Raw genomic sequence first — 15,470 nt, 5'->3', positions numbered from 1 at the left:
AATAACATTTGTTTATTTGATTTACTTTAAGAAATCATTCTAAAATCTGTTTACATATCTGTCCTCTCCAGGATGAATTTTGTGTTGGTTCAGCAGATTGTTTACTGTTTTTTCTTCTTCTTCCTTTTTTTTTTATCTTCCTGCTCAGTGCCCAACCCAAGTTCAAAGGCTGATGAGAGAGAAAATCTCATGAGGAGGTTTCACTCTAGGGAAGTTGTTCAGTGACTGGGATCTTGGCGCACAGAGAAGGATGTCAGGCTCTTTCTGGCTCCTTCTCAGCCTTGTTGCTGTAACTGCTGCTCAGTCCACCACTGAGGAACAGGCCAAGACGTTTTTGCAGAAGTTTGACCGTGAAGCTGAAGACCTGTCTTATGAAAGTTCACTTGCTTCTTGGAATTATAACACCAATATTACCGATGAGAATGTCCAAAAGATGGTGAGTTCTTTCCTATAGCTACATAGGAATATCGGTTGCTTCTTAAAAATCAGCTTACTGCCCAGGAAACTGAAAAGGGAAATCAAAGAAATGCTCTGAGCTGTGAGGTTGGATGTTTGCCTCAGTATTTCTGATTCTCGAGTCCCAGATGCCTGAACAATTGACCTTTGGTTCATTTGGAAAATTGTTACAAAATAATTCACTGGTCTCAGTACAGATTCTTGGAAACCAGTGAACATGCTTTAGAAAGTTGCCACCGTAATTCTCATCATAGTCAGGCTTTCAAAGCATTTCATAGAAATGCCATAAGTTATTGAGTTAATAATTTTCCCAAGCCTACAATGTCAACAGGAATGTCTAAAGACTCTCTACAAATGATCTATTAACTGAAAAAAATGCAACTGGAGGCTTAGTGAAAGAGCTAGCCAGTAATTAAGATTACCAGGGGTCGGGTGAGGCTGGACTTGGGAATTCCTTCCTTAATGGTTACGGAGCTCTGAGGGACTTCCAGAGCATACGGGATCCACAGAACCCTCCAAGAAAAACCATAATCAAACCAGTTCTGACAAATCTCAGAATGCTCTGGGAAAGCAAGATGTTTTGTTTGACAAGTGCAAGGATTTAGGAGATTTCTTCCCTCACAGATCCCAAAGCAGTGCTGAAAATGGAGTGACATTATTTAAGAAAAGTTTTTATGACACTTGTACAGCAATACATTCTTTCAAAAATGTAGTTCAGAAGCGTATTTGTTCAAATAGTGGGTTGCATGTAAATTAAATTACTGCTGCTCACTGGACAGATCCAATCTGAGACCTGCTGCCTCATTTGAATTCCTCAGGAGATTTTTTTCCCCCTATTTTTCTAAAGCTTAAAGAAATCCAGGAGATTTTGACAGCCCAGTGTTGTCATAGGAGAGCATTTTTCTTTCTTGTCTCATAGTTTGGTCTTACCTCTCTTCACCTCTTCACTGTTGCTTTTTTCTCACTTTTTATTTGATCTCTGTTGGAGGTACCTGCAGTGCATTGTGCATTTGTTTTCATTCTCTTTTTTTCTTAACATCTTTATTGGAGTATAATTGCTTTACAATGGTGCGTTAGTTTCTGCTTTATAACAAAGTGAATCAGCTATAGGTATACATATATCCCCATATTTCCTCCCTCTTGCGTCTCCCTCCCACCCTCCAGAAAGAGAAAAACAAATACGGTATGCTAACACATATATATGGAATCTAAAAAAAAAAAAAAAAGCTTCTGTTTTCATTCATAGCCGAATGGTCCGCAGGTGGTGGTGAAGGTCGACCGCCATCATGCCTAAGAGCTCTGGAGTCAGACTGCTGAGGTCCAAATCCTGGCTCCACCACTTTCTACCTGGGTGAACGTGAGCTAGTTAATGAACCTTTCTGCGCCTTAGTTTTTCTGCCTGTGAAGAACAACGTAACACTCATATTTGCCTCATAGGGTTGCTGTGACGACAGTTAATACACAAAACCACCAAAATAGTGCTCAATGCTTGTGAGCCTGGGAGAACAATACGATATCATTGCTGTGAATGTGAGAGGGAGTTATAATTGCTGAAGAGACATGTAACAGTTCTGTTGAGTGCCCACATGCTGAGAGGGCATGTTGTACACCGAGATGTAGTGATGTTTGTTGAAATCATCTCTGGATCTTAAGTGCTATCATTTTTGAATTGCACTGGTTGATTAGAGGAAAGGCCAGAAATGAAAGGGCACAAACCCACAAAGTGTGGTCAAAGTGCTGACGGTATGGGCCCTTTAAGGAAAAGTGAAAATATCTGAATGCAAGAAGCAAGCAGGGGGCCCAATATCTCCTTCCTCCAGCAATGGTGAAGGGCACGTTAGTGCATTAGTGCACCTGTGTGGATTTACCTGGGGAGGGGGCAATGGACAGGGAGAGCAATAGCTCTTCTATTCTCTTATCACATATATTGAGATCCCCTGATGAAACGGGCACTGCAGCTGGTGCTACAAGAGGCACCAAGATGAGCAGGAAGCTGAGATATGGTCTGCTGCTGGTGGCCATCAATAGAAAGAACTGGAGAAATGGAGCATGTTCCCCAAGAGCCACTGGAATGATTTAGGGGGATCAGAGAGAGTTAGAAGAGAAAGCAGAATTAGCTCTACAAAGCCTGACTCAAAAAGAAAAAAAAAAACTGAGTCTGAGAGGGAACAAGAAAGGATAGAGTGTTCCCAGTTGTACTGGCCAACTCTCTTCAGACTAGAAAGGTGGTGCCTTTGAAAGCTCAAAAGAGAGAAATTTACAATAAATAGGAAGAGGTGCTGTTTACATTATAGGTGGTAAAACTGGTAAGACTTGTAAAACTAGGCCATCCTTTAATCTAAAAAAGTGAGACATTGAAAACTATAAGTCGGTTTTCAAAGTATTTAAGCGAATGTAAGGATTGTAGATCCACTGTGGGTAAGGAAGTGTGGTTAAGTGCATTTATGGACCCAGTTCTTTACCTTTCCCTATATCAACACCCAAGGTTATGTCACTTTGCAGTGCCATCCCACTGAAGGTGATGTGACTGTGTCCTTTGCCATGTGACTTACTTTGACCAATGGGCTGTTAGCAGACGTGATGCAAGTGGAGGCTTGGAATGGACTTCAACGGTGGGGCTTGTTCTTTGCACCTTTGGCTTTGCCGTGAGAACATGCCTGGATTGGCCAGCTAAAGAGTGAGGGATGTGTGGAATAGTTGTCCCGTCTGAAAGCAATCCCCCAGAGTTGTACGCAAATCCAGCCAAGATCAGCAGAGCTGCCTGGTAACCCTCAGTGATTCTAGGCACGTAAACAATGAACACATGCCATTGAGATTTTTGGTTGTCTGTTATGTAGTATTATTGTAGCAATAGATAACTAATACAGGAAGAGAAATTTGGGCTGTATGACATGTGTCTGTTCATATCCTATCAGGGTGACATTATTGAGGGCAATCTGCCATTTCCTAATTATCCCTTGGTATAACTTTCAGAGTCAGAATATTGGACTTGTCAGCCAATCAATCTGACCTAGTATGGCGATTCTCAGATCAAGTCATGAGACTATAGCTTAAAATAATAGAAGACACCAAAACTTGATCAGTATAGTGTCCCCAAATCTCCCTGCTTAGGAGAGGCCCATCAGATAGAGATAAGGAAAAAAGCTTGGTTCAAAACAGGTTTCCATATAGTTCAGAAATTCAGTGAAAATTAATTACCAAACACTTGCTTTAGAGCAAATACTGTTCTCATGTTTGAGATCGAACATTCACCAATTAAGCTGTAATTCTCTCCTCAGTAAAATGACATTACTTTTTTGCATTGCCCCTTCTTTGTAAGTTTATTGTTGGTTTTGTTTTTGAAAGAGTCCTTTGTAAGTCAAAAGGATTTTTTTTTTCTTGTTTCTTTTTCTTTCTTTCTTTCTTTTTTTTTTTGCAAAGTCGGAAGCTCTCTAGCAACATAGGAGGTCCCTGGACAATTTTTTCATCCCTGGGAGAGAGCAAAAGGATCCCATCACTGGCAGGGGCATCCTGGTTCACTGTTCCAGTATTTGGCAGTAACTCCTACAGCTACCCCAAATTCCTGTGCATGCAGCTGAAGGGCGTGTTGAAGACTGCCCTGTTGGAGCCCTGGAGGTCTCCAAAAACACTTCATAAATATTTCTTGTTGAGTTATCAGAAGTTGTGAAGAGAGAGCAGGAGGCCCACACTTACCCTTTGGGTGGTCAGGGCCCCTAGAGTCCTTGGGCACACCTGCTTCCTAAACCTTTTCCTCTGTTTTTAGGGCTGGGGGCACAGTGAACCCAGAGAAGGGTCATTTTAAACTGCTATTCTGTACCCAAGGAAAGAATGTAGACTCCAACCCTGTCTCCAATGAATTTGTCCCACACTCCCCAACACATACAAGTACCTACACCCAGGTACAGGGGTTGGGAAAAGTCAGTGTGATGCAAATACGATGGAATTCAGGGAATCTGATGCTATCTTGACCCTCCTGAGCTGGCTGTGATACCTTGGGCAAGTCACTTATTTTTTGTCGCTTGAAACATAAGAGGGTGGATGGGCCCAGCCAAGATTTTTCAGTGGATAACTGGGGAATGAGTAAGTTCCACATGTGGAGGATTAACATGAGTCAAGTGCATTGGAGGCCTGTTCATGCTAGTTTTTCTTTGTCATGAAAACTTGATGATGTCCCAGTTGAGTGATGTAATTTGGTGAAACTGAACTTGAGCAACTCAAAATGACATGTTTAATTCCATCCAAATTTGACACAATTACTCACTGATCTAAGCGCTCTGACAGGACACCAGGCATCCACCAGCTACGCCCAGGGAGGGCGGCCTGGTGGTCAGGAACTGCCGCTGCTTCTTAGTGTGTGCCAGGTAACTGGGCAAAAGAGAATTCATTTAATTTTGGCTAAATCCTTTGGTTTGGAGCGGTTCCATGGGTGTTTCAGATCTAGTTATAGGAGCTAGGGAATAAGGTGGGTTTTTTTTTTCTTTGCTTTTACTATTGAGGGCTTTTAACAACAGCTTTGTTGAGATACAATTATGCACCATAAAATTCACCAATTTAAAGTCTACAATTCAATGCTTTTTAGTATATTAACAGAATTGTACAACCGTCATCACCATCTCATTTTAGAACATTTTCATCACTCCCAAAAGAAACTACACGCCCATTAGCAATCATTCTTCCTCCCCCACCCCCAGCTCTAAGCAACCACTAATCTACTTTCTGTCTCTATAGATTTGCCTATTCTGGACATGTCATATAAATGGAATTATACACTAGGTGGTCTTTTGTGACTGGCTTCTTTCACTTTGCATGCTGTAGCATGTATCATTACTTTGTTCCATTTTATTGCCAGATAGTATTCCATTATATGGATTTTTTTTTTTTACTTTTCATTGTAAAAATTGTCAAACACATATAAAAGAAGAAGGACTAGTATGTTGAATCTCCTTATACCCATCACCTAGCTTCAGCAATTGTCAACACTTTGGCCAATCTTGTTTTGTTTTTCTACCCAACCCCATGTTTATTGGATTATTTTGAAGGAAATCCCCAACATCATATAACTATAAGTTATGTGTAGATATTTCACCTTCTAGCTCTCAAAGTAAGAATTTTTAAAACAACCTTAATAACAGTACCACGTCAAAAACTTGACAATAATCCCTCAATACCATCAAATATCTAGTCAGTATTCAAATGTACCCTAATGTCTCGTTTAAAAAGAATTTCAGCTGGTTTGTTTGAATCAGGATCTAACAAGGTCCTCTCTTGATCATTTTAGCAGATGTACTTTAAGTCTCTTTTAGTCTATAGAGTCCCTCCCTCATTTTTCTGTTTGTTTTGTTTTGTTTTGTTTTGTTTTGCAATTTATTCGCAGAAGTACTGAACTGTTAGTCCTATAGAAACTCCCACTTTCTGGATTTGCTGATTATGTCCCTATAATATTGGTTAACATGCTCTTTTGACCCCTGTGTTTTCTGTAAATGTATAGATCCGAGACAGAGGTCAGCACACTTTTTCCATAACAGGCCAGGTAGTAAATATTTCAGGCTTTGTGAGCCCTACAGCCTCTATTCAACTCTGCCATTTTAGACCAGTCAACTCTGCCATTGTAGCACAAAAGCAGCCATAGACAGCACATAAATGGGTGTGAATATGTTGCAATAAAGCTTTATTTACAAAAACAAATGGTGGGCAGAGTCCTGATCTAGAGACTTGATCAAAATCAGGTTTCACTTGTGAATTTTTTTAATAGGTGTGGAAAATGAATTTACACAACTAGCAGGGTGCAGGAATATTGAGCCAAGAAATTAACAAAAAACTTGTTCAGGTTCCTAGAGCTCTGGAAAAAAGAAGCAAATTAAAAAATCTGTAGGGACCCTTTTATGACCCAAAGCTCAAGGCATTCCTACTTTATGTAATAGATACAAATAAATTTAAGATAGACTAAAAATTAAATGGGAAAAGCAAGACAAACTTTTATAAGGATATATAGGTGACTCTTGGTTAGAAATGGTTTATTATTATTATTATTTTTTATAGATAAGATTTCTTTTTTATATTTATTTTTATTTATTATCATTTATTTTTGGCTGCATTGGGTCTTCGTTGCTGCGCATGGGCTTTCTCTAGTTGTGGCGAGCGGGGGCTACTCTTCATTGGGGTGCGTGGGCTTCTCATTGCGGTGGCTTCTCTTGTTGCAGAGCACGGGCTCTAGGTGCACGGGCTTCAGTAGTTGTGGTGCGCAGGCTCAGTAGTTGTGGCTCATGGGCTCTAGAGTGCAGGCTGAGTAGTTGTGGTGCACAGACTTAGTTGCTCCATGGCATGTGGGATCTTCCCGGACCAGGGCTTGAACCCGTGTCCCCTGCATTGGCAGGTGGATTCTTTTTTTTTTTACTTTTTTTAACATCTTTATTGGAGTAAAACTGCTTTACAATGGTGTGTTAGTTTCTGCTTTATAACAAAGTGAATCAGTTATACATATACATATATCCCCATATCTCATCCCTCTTGTGTCTCCCTCCCTCCCACCCTCCCTATCCCACCCCTCTAGGTGGGCGCAAAGCACCGAGCTGATCTCCCTGTGCTATGCGGCTGCTTCCCACTAGCTAGCTATTTTACGTTTGGTAGTGTATATATGTCCATGCCACTCTCTCACTTCGTCCCAGCTTACCCTTCCCCCTCCCCGTATCCTCCAGTCCATTCTCCAGTAGGTCTGCGTCTTTATTTCCATCTTGCCCCTAGGTTCTTCATGACCATTTTTGTTTGTTTGTTTTTTAGATTCCATATATATGTGTTAGCATACGGTATTTGTTTTTCTCTTTCTGACTTACTTCACTCTGTATGACAGACTCTAGGTCCATCCACCTCACTACAAATAACTCAATTTCATTTCTTTTTATGACTGAGTAATATTCCATTGTATATATGTGCCACATCTTCTTTATCCATTCATCTGTTGATGGACATTTAGGTTGCTTCCATGTCCTGGCTATTGTAAGCAGAGCTGCAATGAACATTGTGGTACATGACTTTTTTTGAATTATGGTTTTCTCAGGGTATATGCCCAGTGGTGGGATTGCTGGGTTGTATGGTAGTTCTATTTTTAGTTTTTTAAGGAACCTCCATACTGTTCTCCATAGTGGCTGTGTCAATTTACATTCCCACCAACAGTGCAAGAGGGTTCCCTTTTCTCCACACCCTCTCCAGCATTTATTGTTTGTAGATTTTTTGGTGATGGCCATTCTGACTGGTGTGAGATGATATCTCATTGTAGTTTTGATTTGCATTTCTTTAATGATTAATGACGTTGAGCATTCTTTCATGTGTTTGTTGGCAATCTGTATATCTTCTGTGGAGAAATGTCTCTTTAAGTCTTCTGCCCATTTTTGGATTGGGTTGTTTGTTTTTTTGATATGAGCTGCATGAGCTGCTTGCAAATTTTGGAGATTAATCCTTTGTCAGTTGCTTCATTTGCAAATATTTTCTCCCATTCTGAGGGTTGTCTCTTCATCTTGTTTATGGTTTCCTTTGCTGTGCAAAAGCTTTTAAGTTTCATTAGGTCCCATTTGTTTATTTTTGTTTTTATTTCCGTTTCTCTAGGACATGGGTCAAAAAGGATCTTGCTGTGATTTATGTCATAGAGTGTTCTGCCTGTGTTTTCCTCTAAGAGTTTGATAGTGTCTGGCCTTACATTTAAGTCTTTAATCCACTTTGAGTTTATTTTTGTGTATGGTGTTAGGGAGTGTTCTAATTTCATTCTTTTACATGTAGCTGTCCAGTTTTCCCAGCACCACTTATTGAAGAGGCTGTCCTTTCTCCATTGTATATTCTTGCCTCCTTTATCAAAGATAAGGTGACCATATGTGCGTGGGTTGATCTCTGGGCTTTCTATCCTGTACCATTGATCTATATTTCTGTTTTTGTGCCAGTACCGTACTGTCTTGTTTACTGTAGCTTTGTGGTATAGTCTGAAGTCCGAGAGGGCAGGTGGATTCTTAACCACTGTGCCACTAGGGAAGCCCAGGAATGGTTTATTAAATGACTTTTGCTTTAGAATGATTTATTAAATAAGGGACAAAAGAATCAATCTATAGAGGAAAAGACTGAGCAAATCAGTTGAATTAGGATTAGAAAGAAACTTCTGTGCACTAAAAGACATCATAAACATACACACACAGACACACACAAGACAAGAAGCAGAGCTTGTGAAGACATTTGTGATACATATAATTAACAGAAGATTAACAGTCAGAATCTATAAAGAAATTTTACTAAGTGATAAAAAAGACAAAAATTCACTAGAAAAATGGGGAAAAGATATGAGCAGTAAATGCATAGAGGAGGAAATTTGAATATATATATATTTATATACCTCATATATATGTTTAACCTCACTAATAATCAGAGGGATAACATTATATTAATAATGAAACGTCGAGTTGACATAAAATCAGATTTACCAAGATTTAACAATATCTACAGGAGTTGAAAATTGCTTTAACCCATCAATTCCACTTCTGAGAATATGTGTTTTTTTTAAATTAATTAATTAATTTTTGGCAGTATTGGGTCTTCTTTGCTGTGAGGGCTTTCTCTCGTTGCGGCGAGCGGGGGCTACTCATCGTTGCAGTGTGCGGGCTTCTCATTGTGGTGGCTTCTCTTGTTGCGGAGCATGGGCTCTAGACATGCAGGCTTCAGTAGTTGTGGCACGTGGGCTCAGTAGTTGTGGCTCACGGGCTCTAGAGCACAGGCTCAGTAGTTGTGGCACATGGGCTTAGTTGCTCTGCGGCACGTGGGATCTTCCCGGACCAGGGCTTGAACACGTGTCCCCTGCATTGAAAGGCGGATTCTTAACCACCGCTCCACCAGGGAAGTCCTACCATTTCTTTTTTGTAGTGAGAACATTTAAGATCTACTCTCTTAGCAACTTTTGAGTATATAATATTGTATTATTGATTCTAACCACTAAATAAATATGTCTGAAGCAACTATTGCAAAGTGTCAACATTTAAAAAATCTGAGTAGAGGTTTTCGTGATATTTTCTATGTTACTTATACTATGTTATATTTGTTTATTATGAAATATCTCAAATATATATCTGGTGGGCCACTTTCTGGCAGGACCCAATTTCAGGTGTGTGTGGATTTTTCTTTTTCCCTATGAGATAAAATTCAGAAAAAATTAAAATGTTTGGAAGCCACACCCCTTCCTCCCATCTGAAAAAAGAAAAAATAAATTTTTGATTCTCATGGCAAAGCAATATTGTTATAATTTAGATTACCTACTTCGTTGAATAGAATAAGCTGTTTTAAAAAATATGCAAGTATCTGGGCATATTTGAAAAGTAACCAAGGCAGTTTTCATCTTTGAATCTGATGTGGTTTTGAGAGCTATATATGGAAACTGGACCAGCATATGGGACCTGAGGGTGGAGGGTTCCCTGGGAGCCTGTCGGGCTCCAAGTCACTGCTTGGATGCTAAGGTTCCATTCAGTTTTTCATCTTCTGTCTTCAGGGAACTCTTATACCTACAGGGGAAGAAGTGGTTTAGGGGTTGATAGTGAGCTATAGAAAAAAAGAAAGTGAGATTTTAATTCTTTTCATTTCAAACAACTTATCACAAAAGCATTTTAATTGTTTAGATAAAACTATCATAATTTGGGTAGAGACTGCAGACCTATGGCTTAAGATGAAGCTCATATGAAAACATTTAAAAGCATAATGAAATCATATTTAACTTGTATATCATTAGGGCCAAAAAGAGCAGGATATCTTTTGGAGTGTTTTAAAATATAATTTAGGATTTTACATTTTCAGTCCTTGAAATTACAAAGAATCTCTTGTAGGATGAGAATATGGTATCCACTGTAGTTATATGTAGGAAGTCAGAGAGGGTTCTAACTTCCTGTGATTGTACTGAGTAATGTGTGTCTTGACCCCAAACCCCCATCAATGGCTGTGGAAACTTTTGCTGTGTTAGTTGCTGCTCTCCTGCCTTTGCACAGAGGCAGTATGGGATGCCACCTATTTGATTTGTAATGGTTCCTTTTGAACCCTGTAGCTATGTAAGTTACTGTATATGCTTCAATTCATTCATCATTCAAATCCAAAAATTACATATAGCTCTCAAACACTGTCTATGTTACTTGGTTGGTATGTATGAACTGACTTTGATTCTCTGTATAACTTGTAAGCTGTCAGTTTTATTTAGGCTTGGGAGCCTTATAGTATGAATATGGAATAAATTGTAAGCAATATTAAAAAGAACAGCTTGGGATGGAACAGTGTGTCCTCAGGGGCCAAAATTCAAGGCAACATAAAGTAATTTTTTTGTGATATAAAGTATAACACTTGTATATGATAGTGATAAATAAAATAAAACAGATATCTTCAAAGTTCCCACATGCAGTATAATTTTTAAAAAATATTTTAAGATTGGGGCCTTTTGGGGATTGTGAGCTGTTTCCAAAGTAGATTGAAAAGAAAAGAATTGCCTTAATTTGGGATCAAAGTTTTACTAGAAATTTTGCTGTCAGTCATTCTGGATTGGATGAAAAAGGGTAGGGACTGAGAGGTGAGTGGTGGGTTGCGTAAATGAATTTGTGCTGTAGACCAAACTCCTCTTTCCATAGCTCACTCCCTCTCATTCGGGCATGTTAGAGACAAGACCAGAATGTGTCGAATCCAATCTATAGCCAATGGTTAAGAGCATTAGCTTTGGAGGTGAACATTTCTGGGTTGACACCCTGGTTCTTCCAGGTGCTAGCTGTGTGACCTAGGCAAAGTTACTTACCTGCTCTGTGCCTCATTTCCCTCATTTGTGAAGTGGAGACAATCACAACTACTTCACAAGATTGTTTGTGAAGATTAACTGAGAAGTAGTTCCTGAGGGGGTGTGCTCAATAAAGAGAGAAATCTTTTTCCATTTCACTGCGACTATTCCCTTCATCTCTTGTCTGATCCGTTGTTGTCCCTTTCCTGCACCACTTTCATCATGTCACACACCTGCTTGCAACCCCTAAGTGACTCCCTAGTATTTACAGGATAAAAGTAAAATTCCTTGGCCTAGAGAGTGCAGTCATGCCTGGATCCTGCTTTGGAATCTGTACTAGTTATCTATTGAGTAAAAGATTACCACAAGTGTAGTAGCTTAAAACAACACACACTTGTTATCTCACAGTTCCTGTGGGGCGGGAATCCAGGCATAGCTTAGCTGGATCTGCTTCTGAGTCTCATAAGCTTACAATCAAGGTCCCGGCTAGAGCTGTGGTCTCATCTGCAACTCAACTGGGGATGAATCCACTTCCAAGCTAATGTGGTTAGTGGTAGCATTTAGATCCTCATATGTTGCTGAACTGAGGTCCTTAGGATGTCAGTCAGAGGCCATCTTCAATTCCTCACCATGTGGCCCTATCCATAGGATAGCTCACAACATGGCATCTTGCTACATCAAAATCAGCAAGGGAGAGTCTTCTGGCAAGATAAAAATGGCAATCTTATGTAACATAAACATGTATATCCTGTCACTTTTGCTATATTCTCCCAGTTAGAAGTGAGTCACACAGGTCCTGCTCACACTCAAGGGGAGGGGGACACACAAGGGTGTACCACCAGGAAGTAGGGATCACAGGAGCCATCTTAGTGTCTGCCCACCACAGGATCCAGGATTCAGATACTGGCAGTTAGTTGCCAGCTCCACTATTTATTTCTCTTAGCCCCTTTCTACACATAGGAAAAATGGAAATAGAATAATTTTCTATCTCGTGGGGTTGTTAAGAAGACCAAATGAGGTAAATTATTTTGCAAAGTCCTCTACACCCATCTATCTCCTACCTACTTTAAGGTCTGTCTTAAGTTCCACCTCCTCCATGAGGGCTTGCCAAATCTGGTCCCTGTAACAGGAACTGCTTAGCCCCACTCATAGTTTATACATTATCATATGCTCTTGTTTCAGTAATGAAACATTCACGATGCATATCTTATCTATTTGATAAAACTGTCAGCAACTTAAGGACAAGACTTTTTTTCCCTGTAAGTGATAAAGTAGCTATGATTTTTAAATGCTTGGGATGTATCAGGCACTTTGATAGGCATTATATTACTTGTTAAATTTTCTCGCCCTTACAACAACCCTTTGAGGTAAGTTCTACTATTATTACTCTCATTTTACGGGTAAGGTAACGTGATTCAGAGAGACTAAGTAATTTGCTCAAGGTCACAACAGCTAGTCAGAAGTGTCTGACTCAGGAATGGAGTTCTTACTTGCCTTATATGCTACCTCTTTTATAGGGTCTAGAGAAGTACAATGTACAAAATAGTTGCTCATTTCAGTCTTTGATAAATGGAAATGAGCTTGTGCGCTGAGAGAAGACTGCATTGGATAAGTCTGGAGAAGTCCACTTGCCTACTGATGGTCAAGATGGGGGGGCAAGTGAATCCTGGCATCATCACCTGCTTATTGGTTTCTTTTGCTGGTAGAAAATCACCACAGCTACCAAATGGCCATGTTCTGGGCAACCTTGACTGGGGATCATACTTTAAGATCAGAATCTCTGGTAAATCATGGCACCACGGAGCTTCCTGTAAACTGGTTCTCATTTCTTATGGTTCTTATCGCCGTGAGGCGCTGTATGCCCAGGAAGTCCGCTCTGAGCTCTGCTGGACTCTCCCTTTAGAGCGCTCATCCTTGAACCCTTGACCAACTCACCCACGTCACAAGTGCTAAGGCCATACATTCCAGGGCCTCACAACATGAATCATCCGTGAGAATTCACTTCCAGTTCTGGGGACAGGACCCTTGGGAAAACTAAGCACTAGGTCAGAAAGAGAGAGTGACCAAGAGTGGCTTGGTCACTCTTAACCTAAACTTTGACCTTCAGCAAAATAGAGAATTAAATCACTCAGGAAATATTAAATGTTCCACCAGATGCTCTTTGGACTATATCTTCTGTTCTATCTATTCGAGCAGTGCCATTCTAACTTCAACTTTATTATTATTATTATTTTTATTTTTTGTCGTTTCAGAATGCAGCCAGGGCCAAATGGTCTGCCTTTTATGAAGAACAGTCCAGGATTGCCAAAACTTATCCACTAGAAGAAATTCAGAATCTCACACTCAAACGTCAATTGCAGGCCCTTCAGCAGAGTGGGACCTCAGTGCTCTCAGCAGACAAGAGCAAACGAGTATGTGACATGCTAGCATTGACCCCAAGAGTTGAAATATTTGGGAAATCTTAAACATTAATATCACCCCGGGCTGCTTCCTTTATCTGCCAAAAAAGCAATGCTCACAATAGAAAGAGCTCTGTGCCTCGGTAGGGTGGCCACGTAACTTATCATCCAAACTGGAATCCTTTGAGAGTGAAGGAGGACACTGGTATGTTAGGACACATTGTTAAACCACGATTGTAAGGGCGCTGTGGTGTATATGGACACTGACAGTTTGACAACGTCTGGAGACATTTTTGGTTTTTACAACTGTTGAGGGGTGCTGTTGGCATCTAGCGGGTAGGGATTCTGCTAAACACTCTACAGGGCACAAGGAAGCCCCCAAAGACAAGAGTCGTCTGGTCCAAAACGTCAATGGTGCTAAGCTTGAGAAGCCCTGTATGTCGTCTGATCCCCCCCCACCCCTTTGCTTCTTGACTCTCCTCTGCAACTTCTTTAACAAGTGGCTAAACCACCCCAGCTCAAAATACTTCAGGGATGGGCGACTCACTTCTTTCCAAGACGCCAGTTCCATACGTGGGTCCCTCTGACTGATGGCAAGATACTCCCTCCACTGAGCGTAAAGTGCTTTGCCCCCACTTTGTACCGCCTTCTCGAGCCAGATTGCTCTCTGCCATAATGGTCTTTAAATGAAGGAAGGCAGGTAATTTTTTTTTTAACTAGTTGAGTCTTTTCTTCTCTAGGCTAAACATCCTTCACTCTGTCGATTTTTCCTTATACGATGGTTTCAGGTTCCCTAACCAGTCCTAGTTGCTGGCTTCATTTTGTCAGTATCCTTGGACTGAACACAGCCCTCCGAGTGGGTTTGGGTCTGCATGGAGGTGAGCAGGGGTACGACATCCTGCCTCCTGTGCTTTACATCTACTAAGACAGTCCAGGATTACATTAGGCTTCTGTTTGCTTGCTTTGGTTTTTTGACAGTCAAATTCCATGGTTGATTCATCTCAACATCACTGTCAAGAGAATCTCCAAATCTTTTCCACCAATGTTGCTCCAAAAATGATACCTTTGAAAATTCTATTCTTATGTAGGTAGTTTTTCTAAGTTCAAGAAAGCCTATATTCACCCCTGTTAAAATAAAAATCTCTCATCCTATCTCTCTAGCCCAGGAGTCAGCCAACTTTCTTTCTATAAAGGGAACGATAGTAGATATTTTAGGTTTGTGGGCCATACTGTCTCTGTCCCACTGAGTCAGTCTGCTCTTGTTGCGGGAAATCAGCCACAGCTAACACGGAAACAAATGAGCATGGCTGTGTTCCAATAAAACTTTACAAAAACAGGCAGCAGACAGGATTCGGTCTGCAAATCATAATTTACAGACCCTTGATTTGATCTATTGAAATATTTTTATCTAAAAGATTTGACTATTTAACATCAAAGTCTTTCTCAGCTGCTTGCCCTCTGGTACTGTGTTCTTATCTGCATCTATAAAAAGAAAAATACACAATAAGGACAAAGATAAAACCATATGGCCTGTGTCTTCCTACAAGTTGTTGTTTATTATTCTGCATTCTTTGGGGACCATTATTCAAATAGTTATTAATCCACTTTATTTTATCCATTTCGCCCTTCCCCATCTTTTCCACAAGGACACCGTGTGAAACCTTGCCCGTTGCTCTGTTACAGTCTAGAGCTTGGTCTAGTCTAGGTGGAAACTGGACATGGTATTTTAAAAAGATCCCCAGATAATTCTGATGTGCAGCCAGGATTAAAAATCACTGAAATGCGTGTAAGAAGAGCTTGAAGTGTTTGGGAAGAGGGGAGACTCAAGGATGCATGAATTCAAT

The 15,470-nt window shown here is 40.3% G+C and overlaps 1 protein-coding gene across 2 annotated transcripts in view; it reads left to right on the top strand.

Annotated features, from left to right (window-relative positions):
• Positions 1-15,470, top strand: part of ACE2 (angiotensin converting enzyme 2) — a 56,481-nt gene that overhangs the window by 6,114 nt on the left and 34,897 nt on the right. For both annotated transcript variants that reach the window (XM_059911338.1, XM_059911337.1), the window contains exons 2-3: positions 149-436; positions 13,480-13,638. In XM_059911338.1, the coding sequence (XP_059767321.1) occupies positions 251-436; positions 13,480-13,638 (345 nt within the window). In that variant the 5' untranslated portion in view covers positions 149-250. The remainder of the gene's footprint in view (positions 1-148; positions 437-13,479; positions 13,639-15,470) is intronic.

The sequence above is a fragment of the Balaenoptera ricei genome, chromosome X, assembly GCF_028023285.1.
Source record: "Balaenoptera ricei isolate mBalRic1 chromosome X, mBalRic1.hap2, whole genome shotgun sequence".
NCBI lineage: Eukaryota > Metazoa > Chordata > Mammalia > Artiodactyla > Balaenopteridae > Balaenoptera > Balaenoptera ricei.
This window is presented reverse-complemented; position numbering and strand designations above follow the sequence as displayed.